This window comes from Hoplias malabaricus, chromosome 3, assembly GCF_029633855.1.
Source record: "Hoplias malabaricus isolate fHopMal1 chromosome 3, fHopMal1.hap1, whole genome shotgun sequence".
NCBI classification, from domain to species: Eukaryota; Metazoa; Chordata; class Actinopteri; order Characiformes; family Erythrinidae; genus Hoplias; species Hoplias malabaricus.
This window is the reverse complement of record NC_089802.1, coordinates 66,972,171-66,998,174: the sequence shown is the minus strand read 5'-3', so window position 1 is coordinate 66,998,174 and position 26,004 is coordinate 66,972,171. Positions and strand designations below refer to the sequence as shown.

General features: G+C 38.0%; 1 protein-coding gene across 1 annotated transcript in view; it reads left to right on the top strand.

Annotated features, from left to right (window-relative positions):
* The window catches only part of szt2 (SZT2 subunit of KICSTOR complex), a 139,745-nt gene that overhangs the window by 109,167 nt on the left and 4,574 nt on the right, over nucleotides 1-26,004 (top strand). The window contains exons 65-70 of the mRNA XM_066662886.1: nucleotides 294-374; nucleotides 1,960-2,034; nucleotides 11,718-11,931; nucleotides 14,391-14,574; nucleotides 15,711-15,833; nucleotides 16,777-17,332. Coding sequence (XP_066518983.1) covers nucleotides 294-374; nucleotides 1,960-2,034; nucleotides 11,718-11,931; nucleotides 14,391-14,574; nucleotides 15,711-15,833; nucleotides 16,777-17,332 — 1,233 coding nt within the window. The remainder of the gene's footprint in view (nucleotides 1-293; nucleotides 375-1,959; nucleotides 2,035-11,717; nucleotides 11,932-14,390; nucleotides 14,575-15,710; nucleotides 15,834-16,776; nucleotides 17,333-26,004) is intronic.

The window sequence follows — 26,004 nt, the reverse complement described above, 5'->3', positions numbered from 1 at the left end:
CTGTTAGAGCCCCTTCACTCTGGTGCAGTTTGTTAAGCACAAGTTTTTCAGAGCCAGGTGCTGCAAATTGTTATTTTATTTTGCTCAAAAGATATAATCGGGTCTAATCGGGTGCATCGCGGCAGAGACAACATTCAAACCATTGCATTTTAACTAAAATATATATGTATATTAATTTTCATATTTCCACTACCTGAGGGTCAACACCTCAGCAGTGTCCATAAGTGTGGGGCCCTGATGAATGACTCAATACAATTAAACTTTTCTGTGTGTGTGTGTGTGTGTGTTTGCAGAGCAGTGGATCAAGCACTACAGCTTACCACCTCCAGAGGGCACTTCCAGGGGGAATCATGCTGATGGAGCTGGCCTTCCAGGTTTGAGATTTGTGTTCATTCCTCCCACATCACCAGCGCACACTAGGGTGCAGAGTCCTGCTGTTTGCACTTTAGCATGGTGCTAAAGTCAGCAGCCTTTTACCCCAGACACTGCAGCAGTCTCCCATCTGCAGGAAGAAAGAAGTGCTTATCTCCCAATGACCTTACTGCTGTTTATGGGGATTAATATTTCAGCACTCCAGATTGTCTAAAAGTACAGCAAACTCCACTTTCAATTTGATCTTACACACACACACACACGTACACACACACACAAAACCACACACATACAGTATAAGCATGCAGGAAGCCTTGTTAAAGAAGAGAAATTTCAAAGAGCATATCCTCGCTCTCAGTGCAAATCCTTGTTTTTCAATTTTTATTGTCTTTTTTATAATACAATTAGAGAATCCCTGCTCATCTTTATATTATGTTAAAGTTTCATGATAAATGGGCTAATAGAAATGCTCTAGAATTGCTTGGTTCCCTAAGCTTACATAATGTTTTTTTTTCTTTTTTGTTAAAGCTACTATTTTTAAAATGTGAGGTTTTGTGAGTTTTTGTCAGTACCAGTTTTGTCAGTTTGATTGGTCAGTACCAATCAAATTTTTGATTGCATTGTAACCATACCCATCATCAAGCTACATATTAAGACACGAATTACACACTTAAACACAGACCAGTTAGGAGAGATAAAGAATTTAAAGGATAAATAAGTATATAAGAAGAATATTTGGCCATCTGGGGTTTAGAAATAGCCTCTGACTTCATACAGATTCTCTCTGCTCCTTTTTCTTCCTAAGCCAGTGGTTCTAATGCATCTCACTGCATATTGTAGATTTAACCTCAGTCCATCACACCCATACCAACTTTGAAAATGATTGTTAAATAGCTCATCAGTTAGCGTCCGATGTGTTGGGAGAGGAGGAATCTTTAAAATGTGCAGGACAGTGGCCCACCAGGACTATTATGGAGAAGCACTGCAACTGCACTAAATTCATAGGTGTAGTTCGTTTCTGACAATTTTTCGATGAAGATTATGTTTGTCATGTTTTACAGTAGAATGATTCACGACTATGTCTATATTAGCTACAACATCCTGCCTTTCAGACCAATATGAGAATATATTGTGATATATTTCTTGGTCTTCCAGCTCATAATTTGTCTTTCACAGTACCCCTTAAGTACCACTGCTTAAAGACATTTTGGACACTAGATATTGCACACGGGAAGCACTTTGATATATATTTATAGCCTTCTCCTGCTATATATGCATCAGTTAGCTTCATTTACAGATTCCAGGCCAGCTGCTTAGAGCATCCCATGGTTATTAAATGTTAACTGAAGTGTTGAAGAGTCTGAATTTATTACATTCAAGCCATCAGCTGATGGGTTCTTGACCTGCCAAACCAGAGCTCCTTAGTTAATTAAGACATCACAACTGGGATTTTACATCTGCATGTATACATAATACATTTACATTTTTTTTCTATTTTCTTGTATTAATCCAGTATAAATGGTTATTTATTTATTTTCACTTCAGAAATACAATGTCAAGAATCCCTTCTCCTTTCCTCTCCTGCAGGGATTTTACTTCTGTGTGAAGCAGTATGCATTAGAATGCTCACGGATTCCCATGGGCCAGACAGTTAATTCCCAGGTAACTTTATCTGCTTGAGAAATAAGAGTTTTACTTCACACTTTCTATCTGGTTTACCTGTGAGAGTCACTTGGCTTCATAGCAGCATCTCTCTGGTTCTCTGGTGAGGATAGGCCATATCTATTTATATTAATATTTTCATGATAAATTATGCCATTTTTTTCCTGACTTCATTGTATGCATCATGTGTATTTTTAAAACATTGGCCATGTGTTTTCATAGGAACGTATGTGAGTTTGGACAAACTTTAAAAAAATGCTTTAAAGAAGTTTGTTCCAGAGTATAAATAGTTTAATTGTAGAAACAAATACACAACACCTAAACTATATTTTAATTTTAGGCCGCATATTTAGTATTTGGGTTCACTGTTCATTTACAAAAAAATGTCATTTTCTTTTAAATATTATTGAGTATTGCTTTTTTGTATTTCCAACTTATTGCCCACCTCTGTCTATTCGTGGAGTGTTTGAATTGGAGTGGGTCCAGGTTGGCTATAAATGAGGAGTAATTAAGTGTAAATATTTGTAAATGGCTGCCATGTTTACCCAGCACTTCCAGATGTTGCTCAGCAGGAGGTTTTCTGTATTTCTCCTGCGGTGTGGAAGCCCCATAAGGTGCCGTACAATCACAGCTGCTCAAAGCAAACAATTAAGCCATTTCTGTGTGGGGTTTTTGTAGCTTTTTTTTCTGGACTCACTTTTGGCAGAACTGAAGTGACTGAAAGAAAAGCTTCAATACATGCTCTAGAGTAAGATTCGGCTTGACTCTTTAGGCCCAATGACTTACACAATCTAACACTAGATCCCTGAACACAAGGCATTAAAATTACCGATGAAATAATTACCACTGTCAATAATAATTGCTAAGGACCTCAGCATATTGGCGTGTTTTCTCTATCAGTGCTCTACCTGTGAATGTGCCAATCTCCGTCATTTTCACCAATGTTCTGTAGTGAATATTATTGAGGAAACCTACTCATTCAACAAATTACAGGCTTTGCACAGAAGAAGAAATAATGTTTGTTATAATTATCAGTGGCAGCAATAATTACAGAGGGCCTCTATTATTATAATCTTGTGCGAAAAAAGCTAAAGGACCAGAAATTATTCTTATATGATGTTTCTGGCTCCTTATTTTATTGACATTGTTATGAGACCAAGCTAAAATTTAACTTTAAATGCTTCATATCCTGCAGTGGGCCATAGCTTGGAAAGTCTATTTCATAATCATGCTACTCATCATAAACATGCTAAGGTTTTTCAACATTTTTGTATGATATACCATTCATTCTGCCAAACATTTACTAATTCAGGCTTCCTACTAGTTCTAGTTTTCTAGACAGGTTAAAGGACCTGTAGGTTCTGCCTATTTAGATGCCTTAAGGTAACCTGGAGTTAAGAACCAATGCAAATTTGTTTGAATTACACACAGTATTACAAGTTTGTCCCATTATGTGGCCTTATGTTTTTTGTGCTTCTTTCTATGAATCTGTGTACCCTGAACCATGTCTCTGTGTCTATGTGCTTTATGGAATGACACAAATGAAACATTTCCAAAATTATATCACTATTCATATTGGCATTAATTCCAATAATGTCAGATGATATAATGTAATATGGCCAAAACCTATTGTAATAGTGTGTAGTTTTTAGGCTAATATTCACAACTGAAAAGTGACATATTTAGCAAAATAGTCATTAACACTGAAAGGCCAGCAGTTGTGGACATCGGCTCATTCTCAGTTTGTTCTGAAATGAAAGGCACGAATACATAATTTTCCCCCCTTTCCTACAATAACAGACCACACTTCTGGGAGTGCTTTACATTAGACGTTCGAACAGTGAGGATTTGATGGCATTGATGGCCATGAGAACCTTATGTGAAGTCAGGTACTGATGTTAGATTATTAGTTCTGAACAGTTAAACACCACTGCAACTTATCCTAAAGGTATTGAATGTACAGGGGTTGGACAATGAAACTGAAACACCTGTCATTTTAGTGTGGGAGGTTTCATGGCTAAATTGGAGCAGCCTGGTGGCCAATCTTCATTAATTGCACATTGCATCAGTAAGAGCAGAGTGTGAAGGTTCAATTAGCAGAGGGTAAGAGCACAGTTTTGCTCAAACTATTGCAATGCACACAACATTTTGGGTGACATACCAGTGTTCAAAAGAGGACAAATTGTTAGTGCACGTCCTGCTGGCGCATCTGTGACCAAGACAGCAAGTCTTTGCGATGTATCAAGAGCCACGGTATCCAGGGTAATGTCAGCATACCACCAAGAAGGACGAAACACATCCAACAGGATTAACTGTAGATGCAAGAGGAAGCTGTCTGAAAGGGATGTTCAGGGAAGGGATGTTGCATGCCCAGAGTGAAGCATGAGGGTGGATCAGTGATGGTTTGGGCTGCCATATCATGGCATTCTCTTGGCCCAATACTTGTGCTAGATGGGCGCGTCACTGCTAAAGACTACCAAACCATTCTGGAGGACCATGTGCATCCAAAGGTTCAAACATTGTATCCTGAAGGCGGTGCCGTGTATCGGGATGACAATGCACCAATACACACAGCAAGACTGGTGAAAGATTGGTTTGATGATCATGAAAGTGAAGTTGAACATCTCCCATGGCCTGCACAATCACCAGATCTAAATATTATTGAGCCACTTTGGGGTGTTTTAGAGGAGTGAGTCAGGAAATGATTTCCTCCACCAGCATCACGTAGTGACCTGCAAGAAGAATGGCTTAAAATCCCTCTGACCACTGTGCAGGACTTGTATATGTCATTCCCAAGACAAATTGACGCTGTATTGGCCGCAAATGGAGGCCCTACATCATACTAATAAATTATTGTGGTCTAAAACCAAGTGTTTCAGTTTCATTGTCCAACCCCTGTAGTTCCACAGCTCCACATCCCAGGGATTGCCTCTGCCTGATGTTTTGCATTGTTTTTTTCACAATGTGTGCAAGTAAAGGGGGGTCTCTAGATATAAGTCTATCTCAGTCAAATCTCTCAGTCAAATTTAGTTTCCTATATATATATATATATATGAGAAACAAAATTTGACTGACACGCAAAAGACCAATCACTATCCAATCTGCCATTTTGGCATGACATGTGGAAGGAGGCAGATAGCCCATCAGAATACAACTGGCAGAATCCTGACAGTGAGGCCATCTTAATGCACTGAAAGTATCAGACTCTCCGGCAACTTGTAGGCAGAGCATCTGTGGTTGAGACTAGCTCTCAGTTGACTTTTCTTCCAACAAACGGTTAAAATAAGGTCTTAAATATTAGTATATTCAGGTGCATCTCAATAAATTAGAATATCGTTCAATCGTTGTCTGAAACCGTTTATCCAGTTCAGGGTCGCGGTGGGTCCGATTCACTGGGCGCAGGTCAGGAACACACCCTAAAGGGGGCACCAGTGATTAACAGGGTGACACATACTCACACATTCACTCAGACACTCACACCAATGGCCCTTTTGAGTCGCCAATTCATCTACCCGCATGTGTTTTTGGACCATGGGAAGAAACCGGAGCACCCAGAGGAAACCCGCGTGGACACGGGGAGAACACACTCACAGTCACCCTGAACTGGACTTGAACCCACAACTTCCAGGTCTCTGGAGCTATGTAACTGCAACACTACCTGCTGTGCCACTGTGACGCCCCAATAAGAATATCATCCAATATTAATTTATTTCAGTAATGCAATTCAAAAAGTGAAACTCATATATCATATAAATTCGTTACAAACAGAGTGATCTATTTTAAGTATTTATTTCTTTTAATGTTGATGATTATGGCTTACACCCAATGAAAAACCAATAGTCATTATCTCAGAAAATTAGAATAGTATATAAAACCAATTTGAATAATACTCAATACTTGGTCAGGCCTCCTTTTGAATAAACTACTGCATCCATGCAGAGTGGCATGATGGTGATCAGCCTGTGGCACTGCTAAAGTGTTAAGGAAGCTCAAGTTGCTTTGATAGCAGCCGTCAGCTCATCTGCATTCTTGGTTCTGGAGTCTCTCATCTTCCACGTGACAAAAGCCCATATATTTTCTATGGGTTTTAGATCAGGAGAGTTTGCTGGCCAATCAAGCACAGTGATACTGTGGTTATTAAACCAGGTATTGGTACTTTAAGTAGTGTGGCCAGGTCCTGCTGGAAAATGGAATCTGCATCTCCATAAAGCTTGTGAGCAGAGGGAACCATGAAGTGCTCTAAGATTTCCTGGTAGACGGCTGCACTGACTTTGGACTTGTTATAGCACAGTGGACCAACACCAGCCGATGACATGACTCCCCAAACCGTCACTGATTATGGAAACTTCACATTAGACTCAAGCAGCTTGGATTGTGTGCCTCTCCTCTCTAGACTCTGGGACCTTGATTTCCAAATAAAATGCAAAATTTACTTACATCTGAAAACAAGACTTTGGACCACTGAGCAACAGTCCAGTCCTTTTTCTCCTTCTCCCAGGTAAGACACTTCTGGCTTTGCCTTTGGGTCATGAATGGCTTGACACAGGGAATGCGACAGTTGTAGCCTATGTCCTGAATATGTTTGTGTGTAGTGGCTCTTGAAGCACTGACTCCATCAGCAGCGCACACCATGTGAATCTCCCCCTATTTTTTTATTGGCCTATTCTTGACAATCCTTTGAAGGCTGCAGTTATCCCTGTTGCTTGTGCACCTTTTTCTACCACTTTTTCCTTCCGCTCAACTTTCTATCAGTATGCTTGGATACAGCAGGAGGGTGACAGTGACTGCCTTCTGGACATCTGTCAAGTCAACAGTTTTTCCCGTGATTGTGTAGCCTACTGAACAAGACTAAGGGACCATTTTAAAGGCTTAGAAAACCTGCAGGTGTTTTGTGTTGATTATTCCAATTTTCTGAGATAATGACTTTTGGGTTTTCATTGGCTGTAAGCCCTAATCGTTAACATTAAAAGAAATAAACGCTTGAAATAGACCACTCTGTTTGCAATGATTCTATATAATATATTAGTTTCTCTTTTTGAATTGAATTACTAAAGTAAATTAACTTTTTGATGATATTCTAATTTGTTGAGATGCACCTGCATAAGCACAGGAGCAGAGCGTTTAACTGAATGATTAGAATGTTTAATTTCAGTAAATTGTCACTGTTATATACTGTTTATATTTTCATATATTACTTTTATGATATAAAAGTGTAACTCAAATTTTACCAAAGTAATTGTTACTTAAATATGATGGTATTTTGTTTTCTAATATACCAGTTTAGTCTTTATTGGAGTAATGGGATGATGAGGCCTCAATATTGGATAATTGTTATAATATTGGATATAATATTAGATTGGATTATAATATTACAATATTGGATAATTAGTTATAATTAGAATAATTGTTTGGACTCTGTTGTGTGTATGTTCTTAAATTTTGGAAACGGACCTTTCACTTGCTCTGCACTTTCATCCCTTCTCTCTGTTTATCTGTGAGTATGTGTTTTTTCTGTTGTGTATTTGCGTATTGTATGTTAATGCGTGTGTATGTGTATGTGCGTTTCCATGTGTGTGTCCAGTCCCATCTGATCCTCTCTCTCCATCAGGACCCTGTCCTCTCACGGCCTCGCAGTAAGCCATATCCCCCTGAGGCATCCTCAGACTCTGCGGTATGTCCCACAATCCTCAGGGGCGGGCTCAGGCTCGCATCCCACCAATCAGGCTTTAGTCTTTTTTCCCCTTGCCTTCCGCATATTGATTGGCACTTTCCTTCTGCCTGCAGCCCCGCCTCTTTTTGCAAATCCCTTTTTGTGAGTTTTTGAGATGGCTTTGTAATGAGAGACCATTTATTTTTCCTTTTTCCGTAATTTTATATTTGTCTGTTGTTCATCTCTCAGACATAACTTGGAAACTTGGGCTGGGATTCTGGGACTGAGATGGCTCCACATTTCAGACTGAAAGGAACAAATGTGTCCTAACACTTCTCTCATACTCTGTTCTGCTGAAATCGCTTATAAAATTCCATGTCATAAATTATGCTTCATCTAAATTTCCTCGCGGTTCTCCTACACTCTTGAAAAGGTTCTGAAAGCCATAACTTTTGGTTTTCTAAAGAATCTCTCAGTTTTAAAGTACTATTTTTTACATTAAAGTTGAATAGTGCCTAATTAGAGAAATTAAAGTTTATTGCTCTTCCACATAATATAAAAGTTGCACAATATATTCCTGCTCATGCTCCACCCACAAATGAGCTACTGTTGCGAGGCTAGACCAGCAATACTGAACATCAGAGCAAATGTCTGTAGACATCCATTTTGGACACGTCTTGTAAAATATCACATAGGGTTCTTTTAATAATATTTTTACCTTAAAATTACTGCTTCAAAATCATTGTGATGATTCAATGACCTGTAATATAGAGAACAGTGTCGTTGCTTCTCCAGGCTCAGCACTGCAGAAACTGTACTAGCACTTAGTAACTTAGGAGGAGGGTAGGAAACCACCCACCTCCCTTCCCCTGTTTTATTTATTTCAGTACAGGGCTCTGAAAATAAGTTATAATAGCGGGAGCCCCGGCAGCACACAAATAAATAATTTGATAAATTAAATGAAATAAAAAATCCTACCTAGTGTTCCTTTAAATCAATCATTGGCAATTGAGCAGCTGCACAGTGCATCCTCTGGAATCCTGGAGTTCAATCCAATACATCTGAGATGAGTTTAAATGGTCTTTGTGATCCAGAACTAATTATCCAACATCAGTTTCATACCTGACTTCACTAATTCTCTTTCATGGCCGAATGCAAGCATATCCTCATGGTAACGATTAAAGATTTAGTGTAAAATCCGGCCAATAACTCTGTTAATACCCTCCATTCAGAGGAAATGTTGGATGAGCATGTGTGCTCTGACTTTGGCCCTATAAAGTATGTAATTAATTTCAAATATTAAATTATTGTGTGTATTTTGTGTTTGAAAGATCACTCTGGTGGGATAGATTGAGTATAGCAATATGATCCAGCAGAGTAGTGTAATATTCTAAACTGGATTCTCAAAATTATGTAGTCAGTAAGTTGGTTTGAATGGTATTTGCCAACATTGTGTAAAATAATCCAGCCTCACATCATTAGCTTGTGGGAGGAGCATATATATGTTTGTTAAAGGGGTTTTTGACAGCCAAGAACATTAAGTAACCTTTTATGGAGTGTAGTGTTGTTTCAAATTGGAGAAACAGAACAGGCTTATAAAGTAACCTTGTGAAGAAGAGTCACATTATGGTGGGTGAAGTCAATGTGTGGAATTATATAAGATGGTAGTGATGTTAGTTATAGTTCTGTATTCTTAGAAAAATTTTTCATACCACAAATAGTGAATCTGAATGTTAGGGAACCTTCCTTATTTATTATAATAAGACATATATAAATATATTTATATATTATTATTATAATATGATTATTTTTCCGTCACTGTTTCTTGGTAGCTTGGTTCCTTCAGTGTTAGAATCTAAACAATTTCTTAAACCAGTCAGTACAGTAGGTAGGTATTTTTTATTTTTTTTTGCTAACATCTCATATTTACAAACTGCTCCACAAGGGGGCAGTCTGTAGTGCTTTGCATCAAAGGCACTACGAGTTTTTAAAGTGATTAAAATTCCACACTTTTTGTTGCTTTGGGCTTTTCCCTTCTGGATTGGGTCTTTGTGCTGCAGCTTTTCCTCCATCCATTATTCTTTCCCTAATGCAAAGTGTTGAAAATATATCCTACCTCTGTCTTGAATTTCAAAGCTGATTATCTTGTAACTCTTAAATGAACAAATCCAAATCTCTTCAGGGCTGAAGAGTTCCCACACCTGGTCACAACAGAATTGACTTTATTGAACAGGAGATGAGGGGGGCTTCAATTCGCTGCAGTTAATTCTGTGCCCGAAGACTTTGGTTGAGGAGAAATCTTTGTGTGTGGTTAGAAATAGCTTCTGTGTGAATAGATCAGGAAGTTTGCTTTAATTAGGCTCCAGATGTTTTATGGAAATGGCAAGGGTGTTGAAAGTTTTAGTTCAGCTGCTCCTGGCACCAAAACAAACTGACCTACATGCTCTGTGTTTAGCTTCAAAAGCTTAAAAACTCGCTTATCCTCTTGTGTGATCCAAGAGGAAAACGGACAAACGTTGTTACCTCTCATTAACTTCTCATTTGAAGTTTTTTTTTTTTTAAGAAGTGGGATCACCAGTGGATTGAGAAAGTGGAGATGTGGAGGAAATCAAAGTATTGCTTTTCTCCTAGATACACAAACATGTGGAAAGAGTTAAAAAAAAAATAGAGGTCAGTTTTTGGTTAATGTAATGGCTCTTGCTTTAGTGAATGTAAAGCATTTATTTTTTCATTCACAACTCTTTGATTTAATCAGACCTGTTTGCATTTTTGCCAGGGTAACGGTCAAGATTAAAGCAGAGTCAGTAATAACGTTTAGCCCCCCCACCTTTCCCTATCTCTTTTCCATTGTGCTATAATTACTTATTTGTTCTTGCCTCTCTGCGATGATTTGCATTTGCTATCAGTGCTTGTGTAAGCCATCTTTTGATGTTGGATCTAATTAAATAAGGTACACTTATTATGTTGATTGATATCACAGACACTCATAGACAAAAGAGATTGTAAAAGGCATCCTAGGCAAAAGATGGTCAAGCTGTTAGTGTTAAAAATGAACCTTGTTTCCTGGGGCATCCAGGGAGCTTCAGGTAAATGGTAGATTTAATTTGTAAAACTCTGATAAAAAAGTCAGCAGGAGACTCTTTGAGAGACTAAATGAGTGGTCTGAGAGTACCCCTGCCTGGCACATTTGCTCTAGTGCAGCCACTTCAACTCAAGAAGGGTTTCTTAATTACCTAATTGGTCTGATCCAGTGTGTTAGAGCTGGAAGAACACCAAAATATGCAGTGCACCAGGACTAGGGTTGGGCGCTTATGAATAAATCATCTTTAGTTAAAATGTGTTATTAAATATAAAGCTAGATGAGGTAATGATGATTTTAGGGCTACAACAGCTAGCTGATAAAATATTTCAGTCATCAGCCATGTCTATTATGAAAAATAATACACATTATTTATTAATAGCAAAGGCAGCTTATAAAGTTGTGCAGTGTTAAACAGACACAAAGTATCATTCGTATGGTTTGAATGCACTGGATGGAGCAAAGTAGTACAATGTTTCTATTAGCCAATTAATCAATTAATTTAAATTCAAGGAACACAATGTAATATTTTTACCTTAAAATTCCTGCTTCAAAATCATTGTGATGCTTCACTGACCTGTAATTGGAGAACAGAGCCTCTGTCATTGCTACTCTAAGCTCAGTACTGCAGAAATGGGACAATGTAACTTGTCGAGGAGAGTAGGAATCTGCCCCTCCTCATTGATTTTGGTAGAGTGTAAGAAAAAATGAATTACTGTAGGGGGAGCCCCAGGATCAAAAACCCCAAATGTTACCTAGTGTTCCTTTAACATTTTGTTTTAGGTAATTACTTCATCGTCGTAATGTCTTTCATGCTTGGATTCTGCCTTTGGGGTGTGTGGCTACCTCTTCTAAAGATCCTAACTGGTTCTGGATCATTTCTAACACAAAAGTTGTGTGTGTATCTATGTGGCTGTCTAAACTGGTGTGTGTATGTTTCTACCTGTCCCATAGTTATCGATGCTGTTCACAGAAGAGTGTGATAAAGTGAGAGACCTGATGCACGTCCACTCCTTCAGTTATGATTTCCACTTGCGTGTAGTGCACCAGTACCTGCTGGGCTGTCACATGACCCTGCGGCAAGGCTATCAGCTCACAAGCTTTCTGGAGGATTTCATTTCTCATCATCCTGACATCCCCAAGTTCGGCCGCAACCACGTCTTCCAGGGTGAGGATTGTAAACCTCTAACCTCATGTTTGGTTATGATTATAGTCATTAAATGTGACATTAAAGATTGTAATAAAAAAAAACACTTTTTTTTATCAAATTCAGAGGGTGATTTCTCTGCATTTGCTAGCGCTTCAGTTTTTTTAGGGTCTAAGGTGTTTACGAAAACTTAGGGTCAAAAAACAAGTAAAAAAAACAAAGTGGATCAGTCAGGCATGCTAGGCTTCCTTTCTGCTCATGGCAGAAAAACAGCTACGAGCCATACAAAAGTTGAAAATTATGAAAAAAGATATATATATTTATATATATATATATATATATATAAAGATATATATATATATATATATATATATATATATATATATATATATATGTATATTGCTTTATTCCTGCTTTATAGATGGATAATATTGACTTAGTTTTGCTCTTTCTAATTATTTATGTAGAAACCCACTCTGAATTAGTGAGATTTTTAACTGGATGAAAGTCAACTCGGACCAAAAATGCTACAAAACCAAACAACAGAAATTACAAACGAATTTTTGTGGTAATTCAAACTGTGATTAAAAACTTAAACTTCAGCCACGTATAAACAGTGGTTTTTCTGCTCAAACATAATGTGCCACCTTAAACTTGCAGAGCTTCTGAACGTAAACAAACCAGAAACAACTGCAGTTCCCCACAATTGTAGGCATTGCCTTTATTTTCAGGGAATACACATATATGAGCAGAAAAACTCTAAAACTAGAGGTTGGTGCCACATAGTGGGCAATACCACCCTTTCTGTACAGACTTTTAGGGTTCAGTTCCTTGTTCAAGCACAGCATGCTACATCAGAATATGTCCTTGGGCAAAACTCCTAACATTTACATTTGCTGTCCTACCAAATGGACTACAATATATAATACTCCATTCATTCATTCATTATCTGTAACCCTTAACCAGTTCAGGTTCGCGGTGGGTCCAGAGCCTACCTGGAATCATTGGGCGCAAGGTGGGAATACACCCTGGAGGGGGCACCAGTCCTTCACAGGGCAACACACACACTCACACATTCACTCAGACACTCACACCTACGGACACTTTTGAATCACCAATCCACCTACCAACAGGTGTTTTTGGACTGTGGGAGGAAACCGGGGCACCCGGAGGAAATATATTACTCCATATGATTCTTATTTATTAGTATTATTATTTTTACATTTGAAAATATACAGAGGATTTACAGGGAAAAAATGTATGCATACTATTGTTCAGCAGTTCTTACAATAGTCCTCAGGGCCCACCAGGTATTTTACCTACAGTACAACAGTTACAAGTAAGTAATTGAAGCTGAGATGGAGCAAAAATATGTAACTTTTAGGGTAGATCTGAAAACTAGTTTGACAATCATTGCTTTGAATTTTTGATCCTTATACAATCCTTAGTATACAAGCATGTTGTGTTTTGTGTTTGTTTGTTTGTTTTTTCCCCCAAATCAGGAGCTAAAGGTGTTTAGCTAACCAGTTTATTATATTCTCTATGTTATAATCTGAGCAGTTAATTAATTACATCTATATCTATGTAAATCTGTAAAATCAAGTGTGGTACTGTAACAAATGCTTCTGTTGTCCTCAAACAGTCTGAAGAGTCCACTTTCAATACAGCAAAGTTAGAGGAGTTAGTTTAACTTTCCTCCCAACTGTTTTTGGTTCTGATTTAAGAGCGAAAATAATGCTAGATTTGGGATATTTTCTTTGCTGGGCACACTCGATTCAATTACCCTTCAGTTTCTTTGCACATCCTAAATCTACTTCTCATTTCAATTTTTCATTCAGTTTTTCTATTAACTTTTTTTCTGCCAGATGCCTGCCATTCAAATTGCTTCTTAATTCTGATGGCAGAGAAGTCTTTGTTCATATTTCTTTCTGTGTATATTGGGCAAGATATGAAGGCTGTTTTTTGGGGGGATTTAGAATTACTAAATTATTCGAACATAGGTTAGCATACACTATTGCTTGCATATACAATTTATAGTGTATATAGGATTTTTGTGTCTTTCAGCATTTTTTATCTGCTCTTCCAAATGGAGTTAGAACTGAAGTGATTTTGCTTGTCAGTCTAAATATCCTGGTGTGGCATCATGTATTTTGGACCAGTCATATACAGACAACCCTAGAGTTGTCATCCTGGAATGTGTCACTTTTATTTTATGTTGTGTTATTGTAAAATGTGGGCTATAATCAAAAAATGCAGGTATAATCTTTATTTGACAGGATTGATGCTGGCAACTGGAGCTCAATTGTGTATTAAAGAATAAATTAGAGAGGAGAGCTCCAGGGGGCTCAAATATAAAATGCAATGGAGATATATTATTAGCCTACATGTAGATATTTTTGTACGAATAGAATATATAATAAAAGAGTCATATTTAAAACTCTATGTTGACATTGTATTAAAATAAACTTTTCTGTGTGTAGGGAGTTTCTCTATTTCAACAGGCATGATAACTGCCCATCAGTTGTACAATTACATCACTGATCATGCTGGTACATATGGCATGAAGCCTCTCCGGATGTCAAAGACTGCAGTGACCACTGAGAACAAGAAGGGGGCGCCTAACACTGACCTGCATGAGTATGCATTGGTGGCACTCTGGAACAGGTAATGCCATCTCTACTCTTACTACAGTAGTTTAAATGATAATAGTGTAAATATCTTGTCCTACTGCATGCTTTACAATGTATTTATAGGCTATTTACTTCCACTTACTTTTTATAATGGCAATCATACATAGTTTTTTGAAAATATTTCTTTTTGAAACACTGCATTTTTGAGTTTTATTTTTATAGCAGAATATATTTTAAACTGTCACACCCTTTGTAGACATACAGTATGCTTCATTTATGGTGCAATTCAATTTACTTTTAAATAGAGACCAGTAGAAACAGTTTTTTTTTTTACAGAGCTCGACCATTGTACCCATATATTATAGCCTTTTCCCAACAAATGACCTCTTTCTTTTTAAGAGGTTGAAGTGTGCTACACTTGCTGGAAATTACAGCTATATATTAATATAATGGTTTCAACCACATGTCCGCTGGCCAGGCTTTAAACAGGGTCATAGTTTTTGGAGCATCTCTGTTATTATTAGAACCTGCCAAAAGCCCTGGGTAGAATATAACTTTCTCATGGACCATTTAGATTGTTCTAAATGTCACTGTGAGTTTATGATAAAGCCGACCGAGGGTATATATAATTAACTGAATGCTGCTTTGATAACTTCATTTTAAATCACACAGCAGTGTGTGTGTGTGTGTGTGTGTATACAGTCTAAAAAAAATTGAATAATATTACACAGATCATCTTTGGTGTTTGGGGTTTTATTTTGTTTACAAGTATTGGAAGCCTCACGCCAAACTACCAGCCTCACTTTCTGGCAATAGCAAATACACACACATAGCTCCAGTGCAAAAGTAAGGAAGCAAATGTCATACATCAAAAGTCTTTGCCGTGTTGAATCTATGCTAATGACAATGCAATCAGTCATTTCTGCCACAAAATATAGTAGTAATATTTTTCAGAAAAAAATGATTTTTACATGGCTCCTATAAAATGGAAATGAATGCCTTGGCGTTTTAGTCCCTCTGAACCAGTTTATGCTCTGCTTGGGGCAGCCATTTCAAAAATAAGTACAAAATATGTAATATAACTAGCCCAGTAACAGTTAATATATTTTTCCAATATGTGTTACTCTATGCTTCTTTTGCTCAAAGTGAACAAACTTTATGTTCTTTCAGCTCTGGAACGTACAAAGACCTGGATGGACTGCGTCACCACGATGACTTTGACGTCTCTCTTCTGGTGTGCCATAATGCAGCTCCATTTGAGGAGCAGTCTGAGGGGGAGAGACACCTGCTGAGGTATGCACAGCAGACGTAGGGATTAGAGAGAACAAACATCAGAGAGCTGAGCACATCTGTTTTTACAGGTGCTTTTTCTTTTTTAATGATTGGCAGTCCTTTTGAGTGATGAACTCAAACGTTTAGTATTTCTATTTTAATTATCCCTGTAATATCACAGCAGGCCCTTATTTATTTGGTACACAATCACACAAAACAGACCAGTTTAGCTGCTGGCTCTTTTATAGTATCTAGGGTGCTTAATTTGTGTTTTAAAATGTGTCCAGACTGTCAAAATATTTAAGCCACTGTTGTATATGGTATACCAGTAATGTATAACAAAGTGCAGCCACACTTATATTTGTACACATCTGAATCTTTAGTGCATAGAAGTGTAAATGCAAAGGAATTTGACCTCTGCATTTAACCCATTCATGGCAGAGGACATACACACACACACAAGTGATTAGAGGCACACACAGAGACGTGGGTAACCACCCTCAGCATCTAGGGAGCATTTTGTGGGTTAGGTGGCTTGCTCAAGGGCACTTCGGCTGTGGATTTTCATGCCGGTCATGGGGATTGAACTGGCGACCTTCTGGACCCAAGCCCAAATCTCTAGCCATGGCTGCCCGCTATTAAGCCATGGCTGCTACAGTTTTACAGTCTGTTTCAATTTGTTGATCTCTAATTTCCCTCATTAATAGCTTCAAACCTGTTCTGCTTTGAAGCATGTTGTTTTTTTGTTTTTTTTTGTTTGTGTTTTGTGTACTGGTGCTGATGTGAACATCCAAACCGGGACTAGTAAATCTGGGCTATCTGTTATAGTTTGAATATATGCAATGGATACTTTATCCCGAAACAAACCACCTGTTATATTTTCCGAAATTGCATAGTCTTGGGTAAAATAATCCAGGACAAATAGTGCGTTAAATGAATGACCGTTTTTCATTTGTGTGCATAGGTTACGATACTACGTGATTATGACCAGCCAAAGAGAGCTGTTCCCTCGGCTGACCGCGGACATGCAGCGCTTCAAGAAACTCCCTCAAATTTACCGTGACCCCAATGACCCTTACCGTGACCTCAGTGGGCGTGTACCTCTAGAGCGAGCAGAGCCGGACAGTGCTGAAGGCCGACAATCTGAAAGTGACCTGTGGGAGGAAGCAACCAATTCAACGCCAACACCCACAACTAGTCCTGAGCCTGAAGCTGCTGAGCACCACCTGACTGGAGCTCATGAGGGTCTGGCAGAAGATATGGACACCTCAGATATTTTCTACCCATCCCCTTTGTTTCCCCTGCTCAATTCTGAGGTCATTTCAGCACGCAGGCAGATTCAGAGCAGTGTGGAGCAGGCCATGGGTCACTGTCGCCGAGACAATCTGTGGAGACGACTCTTCCATGGTGAACACCTAGCCCTGGACAAGCTGAAACTTAGCAAGCTGGCCTTTGCTGAACTGGAAGAGCTGCTGAATGCTGTGCAGAGCCAATCTGTTGGAGAGATAGACCCACAACTGGTATGTACAAAAACACATAGAATCATCAGATTGCTAGAGTTAACCGTTTATACTAAATAAAAGCTTGTGCCTACATGTATTTTCAAAAACACCATAAAGTGTCCAACTGTAACCCATCCATCAGTCAGAAAAAATCGATATAGGACCGTTGCTTGACCTGTTGATGGGCTGTTCTGCACTTTTTCATTTCCAATCTGATTCAGATACAAAAATTTCAGATACTGACACAGATTCTTTTTACTTCAGTATTATTTATTTATTTATTTATGTTTTATTTAACATTACACTTTTATAGCGCCTTTCTAGAAACCCAAGGACACTTTTACAATCAACATAACATTCAATTCACACACTCACTTGGTGAGAAGAGGCAGCCAAACATGCACAGCGTAATGAGAGGCAAACTTGCTAACTGCCAAGTCACCATCTTGTGGTTGGCCTGAAATAGACCACAGAGCAATTATTATTAGAAAACTGAAAAAAATCCCTGTGTCTGCCTGGGTTTCCTCCGGATGCTTCGGTTTCCTCCCATGGAAAAAACATGGACAAAGTCCAAAAACATGGTGGATTGTCTACTAAAAATATCCCTATGTGTGAATGTCTATGTGTGCTTCACCTGTGAAGGACTGGCGCCCCCTCCAGCGTGTGTTCCTGCCTTGCACCCAGTGATACCGGTTGGGCTCCAGACCCACCGTGACCCTGAACTGGATAAGCAGTTACAGATAATGAATGAATGGATTGATTGATGGATGGATTGATGGATAGATTTATCCAACTGTGGAGACTTGAAAAAATCTTTGAGGCTGAAATAGACCTCACAGCACTTATTATAAGAAAAGGGAAAAAACATAAGCTACCAAATGCAGAGGTTTTTGGTTGCATTTTTATAAACGTCCAGACACAGAAATGCCTCAGAATCACATTTTCCTCTTTATTTTCTGTCTGTTTTAATTTCTCTTCTTTTTTCACTCTCTTCATTTTCCTTGTATCACCTTTTCTCAATTTCACTGTCTCTCTCTTTTTCACACACAAAACATGCACCAAAAGCTCGGTTTGTTTTCAAATCACTCAGTTTTTGGTGACCCAAAACGCAATTTCGTGTGGACACAAGGCCAGTACATAGACACCAAACACATTTTTCTTGTGAACGGAGCAACAATTACAGACTGATGTCTCTGTAAGATGCAGATCAGTGTTATGCATCATTATGTTATGTTACCGATGGTTCAAGGTCCAGCAAAAGCTCTAGACTCGAATATTGATCAGTAAGTGGATCAGCCCTGTCTGTCCAATATCTGAGTGAATGAAGTCTGTATCTGACCCGATACGATATAGGATCAGGTCCATCTAGCTTGATGAGAAATGGGTGAGGAGCCATTCTCAACACAGCAGTGACACCGACATGGTAGTGGTATGTTAATGTGTGTAGTGCTGCATCGATATGAATGCCTCTGTGTGTTTTAGAAGTTTTAAAGTGTTGGTGCTTAACCACATTAATGAAAGACTAGAAGACAGCTGAAATAAATTATGCGTGTAAAGGCTGAGTTATAGTTTCCAACTGTACACCAGCAAGGTTGACGTACATGTTAAAATGGTTTCTAATAAAGCAACCTGTAAGAATACAAAGTAGTTCTGTCACAATGAACGTGTTAATTCTTTTTAATGCTAATTAATAATTTGCTTAAATTGGCTACAACATAAACCTCCCATAATTCACTTTTTACAGAGCCGAATGGTGTTTTAGCACTTTTATTTAGAAATGAAAATGTCACTTGATTCCAGAGAGATAACCTTGTATTAATTCTGAAATTAAATTAAATATCATAACTAACTCTGATTCTTACTTTCTCACCCTCTCTCTCTCTCTCTCTTGCCTTCTCCCTCTCTCAAAATTTGCTCAGCAAATTGAGATTCTTATTCAGAAATTATCAATATAATAGACATTATAGCAAAAAAAAAGTAAAAAAAAAAAAACAGTCCTCTAACTTTTATTATCCATATCAAACTACACGGTTTATTTGTGTCCCCAAAATACAAGGAGCATTTTAAATGTATGATTTAATTTTTAATCGCTAGACATTACTAATATACATCAACTCCTTGTAATATACATATAACGTGTTGATTTTACATAGTTGTATTTTACATTTAAATATCTATTATTAATAGCTATAATCTTAAGAAAGGACAACAAGATTGTGTTTAATCACTGCAATTTTTTTTCCCTCCCCACCCTGGACAGCCCTAGTATACAGACTGCACAGCTGATTCACTTATCCCACTACCAAACACTAGTACATTTTCATTGAGAATGGCCTGTCAACCAAATTATAGCTGGTCAGCAGTGGCCTTAAGTTGGCTTCTGAAATAGGGTGAAGAAAAGCTGATAGTAATTGTATCTAAGACTCTGTGTATATTTTAAGAATATAGTACTAGACACATGGTTTGTGTCTGTCATTACAAACACACATGCGCACAAGTGCACCGAAGTGTGCAGGGAAGTCAGTCTTTAAGAAACGGCTGGAAAATTACATGGTTCCCCAGTTTCGTCTCGGTGTGTTCTGAGCGCAGCGCTGATTCTGACAGGTAGCTGACAGCAGCAGCAGTAGTCTTAGCCCACGGCACTGTGAGAAAAAACATGGGGTGCGCTCATCATACACACAGCAGTGCACAACCAGCCAACTATAGACAGCATCCCAACTCTTTAATACCCCCTATAATAATCAAACCTATAAACATACACAGCAGGACCCTTATTTATTTTCTATAGCTCATGCTTACATTTCAATCACTCAGCCGTAGTTGCACCAAAACACACTTGTTCCAACATGCAGCTTCAAGGTACTGGTTATGTGGATATGAATTATGTGGGCCAAACGTGTCCAGTCTAAAGAGGTGGGTTTTTTTCGCACTTTAGTTTTAAGGATGCAAGACTCATGCATATGCTTTTCATGAAAACTGATGTAAACAACAATAAAGGCTTATTCCAACAAACATCACTTGTAATAAAGGCTACTTAAGTACATTTTTGCCTTAAAATAAATTATCAAAACTGAAGCCTTGTTGGAGTAAGCTGTTCTAGATATTAGTGTATGTTTCTGGCAGTTTTCATAAGAGGATTGTGTAGATGTAATTAAGCCTTATGAAAGAACATTTACAGCAGGAATGTATAACAAATACATATAACAAATTAATAATACATACATGAATTTGCACTTTAATCATATTAAATGATACTGACTCCAATTATATATTGTGTATATTATATTGTAGCAAGTTTAGAATGTTTTGGAAATACATTTTCCATCCATCCATTATCTGTAACCGCTTATCCAGTTTAGGGGCGGCGGGGGGTCCAGAGCCTACCTGGAATCATTGGGCGCAAGGCGGGAATGCACCCTGGAGGGGACGCCAGTCCCTCACAGGGCAACACAGACACATTCACACCTACGGACACTTTCGAGTCGCCAATCCACCTGCAACGTGTGTTTTTGGACTGTGGGAGGAAACCGGAGCACCCGGAGGAAACCCACGCGGACACGGGGAGAACACACCAACTCCTCACAGACAGTCACCCGGAGCGGGAATCGAACCCACAACCTCCAGGCCCCTGGAGCTGTGTGACTGCGACACTACCTGCTGCGCCACCGTGCCGCCCGGAAATACATTTTGAGGTTTGATAATGAATAAATGAATTTTAAGGTTTGGTGTTCTTAACATTTCATTGGACTGGTTCACTTAATCATAGACTTTGATTGTGTGAAAGTGAGGTAGGAATGCCGTGTGTGTTTGTGAGAGAGGGAGAGCACAACAAAGAGAACATGTTAGACAATGATGTGAATGAAAACTGTGCCCAACAACAGCTAAAAACACAAAGCACCAGCTTTTATTAATGTAGTGCCTCTTTTATCTGCAAGAATACAATAGTCATGGAGAACAGGAGCTGGCTACAGAACTAAATAATGGGTATTAATTACCAGACAGCAGAGAGTTTATTGATCCACGTGCATCTGGATTTTTTTGAAAGCAGTCTTAGAAAGTGTCTGGTATTAAATCTTATCAAGGAGTTCCTAGTTTCCACGATCCTGAGTTCCTCAAATCTGGGGGTAACATCTGTGGTAGCACAAATAGAATTGTTGTTGGCAGTATAAGTATCAGATGAAATGCACTGTGAGTGCCATTCCTTAGATTATGTTGTTTGTTTGTGCATTAATTAATTAATACATTTAAATATAAATGTTAGTCAGATATTTATCCCTTTAGAATTCAGGCTAATTATTACGATACTATTACAATATTATTTAATTAATATTTTTCGGAACTTGAGCATGAGCATGAGCATTTTGTTAATTTATTTTCAAGAACCTTATAATGGCTTGAATGCATTTGAACTGCAGTGAGGTTTGTTGGAGTAGTGTGTGGGTGTGGGTGTGTGTGTCCATGTTAGCATGCTGTAGCTGTGCCACGAGGAGCAGAGCAAGGTTTGAGATGCTGTCCATCATGCAGAATGAGTGCAAGGATTTCACAGTGTGGAGAGACCCTTCTGTATGGCATGAAGAGTGAGTGCATCTGTGATAGGGGAATAATGATCAGGTTCACCTGCTAGATTTAGAAAACCCCACTATACACACACACACACAAACACATAAATACATGTGCACACAAACTGGTTGTATGTTGTCAGGGCACAACATACAGCAGCAGGTATTGCCAAATAATTATGTTAAAAAAAATAAAGTAAATAAAATAAAATAAAAAAAACTAAATTGCATGTATAAGATTTTTTTTAGTAGATAAGGATTAACATTTAGGGTGTGTTCAGACCTGTCAGCTTTGATTCCATTAAAAGGAACCATGGTGTGATTGCTCGGTAAGTGTGGTTCGTTAGGTTAAGTGTATACACTCTCTTCGAACTTGTTTGGTGCACACCGAGAGCAAGTTGGTGCAGTTTGTTTTAAACAAACAAAACACTGGACGTGATGTCTTAAAAAATTGCAATAATTATGCAGCAATGGAACAGAGTGTGTTAAAAACAATGAGCCAAGGACAAACCTCCAAAGGTGTTCTCTTTATAACAGACCTTCTTTGGTTCATGAAATGGAAGAATTTCTGGTGCTATTTTGACTCCTTTATCTTTTTTACCACTTCTTGTAAATGTACCAGTGTGGACACAAACCAAACTAGTACTAAAATATAATAATGTATCATTTTCATGTTTGGTTGGGACCAGGGGGAACCAAACTACAAGTCTGAACACATGCTATGGGTAAAAAAAAAGTTTACAAGATGTACAAGACCTAGTAAAGCAACAAAACCTTCATCAACAGATAAACAAAACATATAGATTTAATCTTTGAAAGAGTGGAGAAAACCAAGCTTCCACTGTTGCCTTAGATTTGAAAAACTGACACGTTTGTCTTTCACTGCGAGGAGAAAACTCAATCTCTGACTCTGAAAGTGATGTAGGATAGTTTCAAAAAAAAAAAACAACAACAACAAAAAAAAAAACGTAATGGCCCTTTTGGAGGTATGAAAAAAGTATCCTCTTAGGGTTTCCATTGAAAACCTAATACCAAGTCATCTGAGGCTGTTATATAACTGTAATAAAAGCAAATGATACACACACTAAATGACGCAATGCTTTTGTTTTATGTTTTATGTTTTATGTAAATATTCTGAAATTGTCCTGATGAATAACATTGAATAACTTTCACCTAATAGTTATTTCGACTGTTAAATTAATAAAGAGTGGTCTGTAACTTTTTGCACTCTATTCTGTAATCAATTTTACAAACCTTAAACAAAAACAGAAAAAAGTTTTTATTTAAACTGTACACATTTTCAAACAGTTGTGTTCATGCTGTAGGCTAGCCCTGTTTTTCCCTTTGAATTGCATATTTTCTGAACATTTTTGTTCAGCTTTATGTTAATATTCACCATAACCTGACGACTCCTGCCCATCATGTAACAGCTTTGTGGTCTGATCATTAAACAGCTTACAGCTGTAGGCTTTCTTCTTCAGCAGTGCAGTATAACGGTAAGGGGGCTACAGTGTGCCCTCACACACACACACTTTTGCGCCTCTTCATCCTTAGAACATTTGCCCTATAGCTAGATCTCTATCTAGTGCTGTACTAGCGTAGGTGGCTAACTAACAAGTATATGCCACATACAATTTGGCTTATTTTACGAGTGATTTAAAACAGTAACGTTAATGTGACTTTCAGTCAAAGATACAATCATGGTTTGTATCACTGAAAATAATTATCTGATGGGGTCAAGACGGCCGAGTGGACAGACTTATCTATAAGGTTTTATGCTAGGGTGACCAAGTGTCCTCTTTTCTGGGCCTAAAAAATGCATTTTCTAAATCTCCAAATCAGTCCAGGATTTTACTGTCCATTCTTCCTCCATCTCACTTCTTACAATAAGCCCTAATCCCATTCTTGAAGTGTGCACTTCGATGACATATGATGCCGTTGTTGTCAACATCATAGTGTTTTACCGGAGCCTCGAACAGAAATGTGTTGAAAGTTGTTAAGGTAATTTATCATGAAATTCGTCACTTCTTGTCCCTATAACAACACAAATACACGGACACACCTGGCTGTTACTGGCTTTCTGACGAGTTAATCAAGTTTGCTACATCTTTTTCTGTTTAACATTAACTTTAGAAGAAAACAAGCCAACTCTCTGGATCATTAAAGCCGGAACAGGGGAGACTGAATTATAGCTATCACATACAGCACGTTTTATCAGCCAGACCTTATAAAATATGAAATATAGCTAAGTATTTTTACATAATGTCTGGATCCCAGCGAGGCTCTGATCGTTTATCAAGTCTATATTACTTCTGGTTGATAAAATGTGGTGCTTGCTTTTAGTAACCTTAAAAAAAAACACAGTTAAAAGGTAAGCTCATCAGTTTCTGTTATGATCATGGGTTTTCTGGTGTAAATACGTCACGTTATTACAGGGCTTCAGTTCTGAAGTTTGGTATATACAAAAAATAACAGGTTCCAATGATAATAAGCTGTCAAAAAATGACAGAAATATTATTTTATTATTTTTGCTTAGGGCCAAATGTTAAATGGAAAGGAATCTGTCCAAAAAGACATTTGTTATTTATCTTGTTAAAGATAAATTTCACCTGTTATTAAAGCATTCTTGTGGCTTTAGTAATGCATTTATAGGTCACTACACATTCAAACAGATAGGCACTTCTTGATATGAGATTGTTATGACACTAAGATACTAAGATGGCCTCAAAATACCGACATTGAACTGAAGTGGCATTTCAACTTTGTTCAATTTATGTTTTACATTTTAGATTACACTTTAATCATGAACATCAAAAACATGTCTTTTGAGACAGTCTTAATATATTATCATTTTTTCCTGGGTGGAGGGGGAATTCTTTGATCAGCCAGCCATCCAAGGAAGGTTTGCATCTCTTCAAAATACACACCTTAATTTTTGTAGCATTGTGAGATGTGTAAAAACAAATGTGATCACTGCTGTAGATTGGACATTTTACAAATGTCTAGATTCACCCTGGCCACTGCAAAGTTTACACATCACATTTGAATTCCAACTTGGCTCGCTTGGAATCACAAGGGAGCAGGTACTGTTAAAATACCCGGTTCCAGGTACCAAGTGTGAAATTTGCCTAATGAAAGAGCAAAACAGTCAAGAGTAATGTAGTAGTCATTGTTTGCACATATACAGTATTAGTGTAATGAATAACAGTAGATGAATTTTGGTCTGTTTCTTCAAATTACCCCTGTATGGCCACATAAGGGGTATGGATCTGATCTAGAAGTATATGTCATATTGGGTGATCTGATTTGAAGTAAATTATTGGATTTATGCCACTGTAACCCTGTCATGTGAACGTAGCCTTCACTACCCTCCTACTGTCACCTTTGCCGAGCAAGTGTTGGTGCTACTCTTTTTTCCCCTTTGCAGATTTAAGCTCCAAGTCAGTCTCAACAAGATATGCCGCTCTGCAGTGGGAGCGCTAATGCTAATCTGTTCATTTGGATGATATACGTGGCTGTCAAATGTCGGCGGGTTCACAATGGAAGGATGGATGTAGCCTCCGGAGGTGTTTCTGCGCACATGTGATAGCGGATCAGGGGGAACTCGCTGCAAATTAGATTTCTTTTAAATGGAATCAAATTTAGGTCATGGGTAAAATGTGCTGAAATGCTTGATGCTTCTGTTTTCTTGCTAAAATATCTCATTCGATTTCAGAGGGGGTTTTTGTTGTTGTTGTTTTTCTCATTCCTCTTAGGAATGTTCCACAAGTGCTCAGTAGAGTGACTTCATTTAAAAGACGTAATATGCAATATTTGAACTGTAGAACTTTATTTATATGCCACATTTTGTACATGTATATCTTGTCCTCAAGGCCAAGATGAACAGATGCATGTTCTCTAGGTCTTTCTAAACATGTCTGAAATTTCATGCAGGGCTGGAGTATCGGTACATCTCTAACAGTGGGGATAATTATAAGAAAAAAGTTAAAATGCTAGTTTTTCCTTGTTTTTGTGGAAAGCGGATAAAACAAATGTGTAGAGTGGTATGCACTGGTTAGAGTAAAGTGTCTTTTTACCTTATAATATTTCAGTGTAGTATTTAAATATTTTAAAAAGTATCTCTTAATTTGC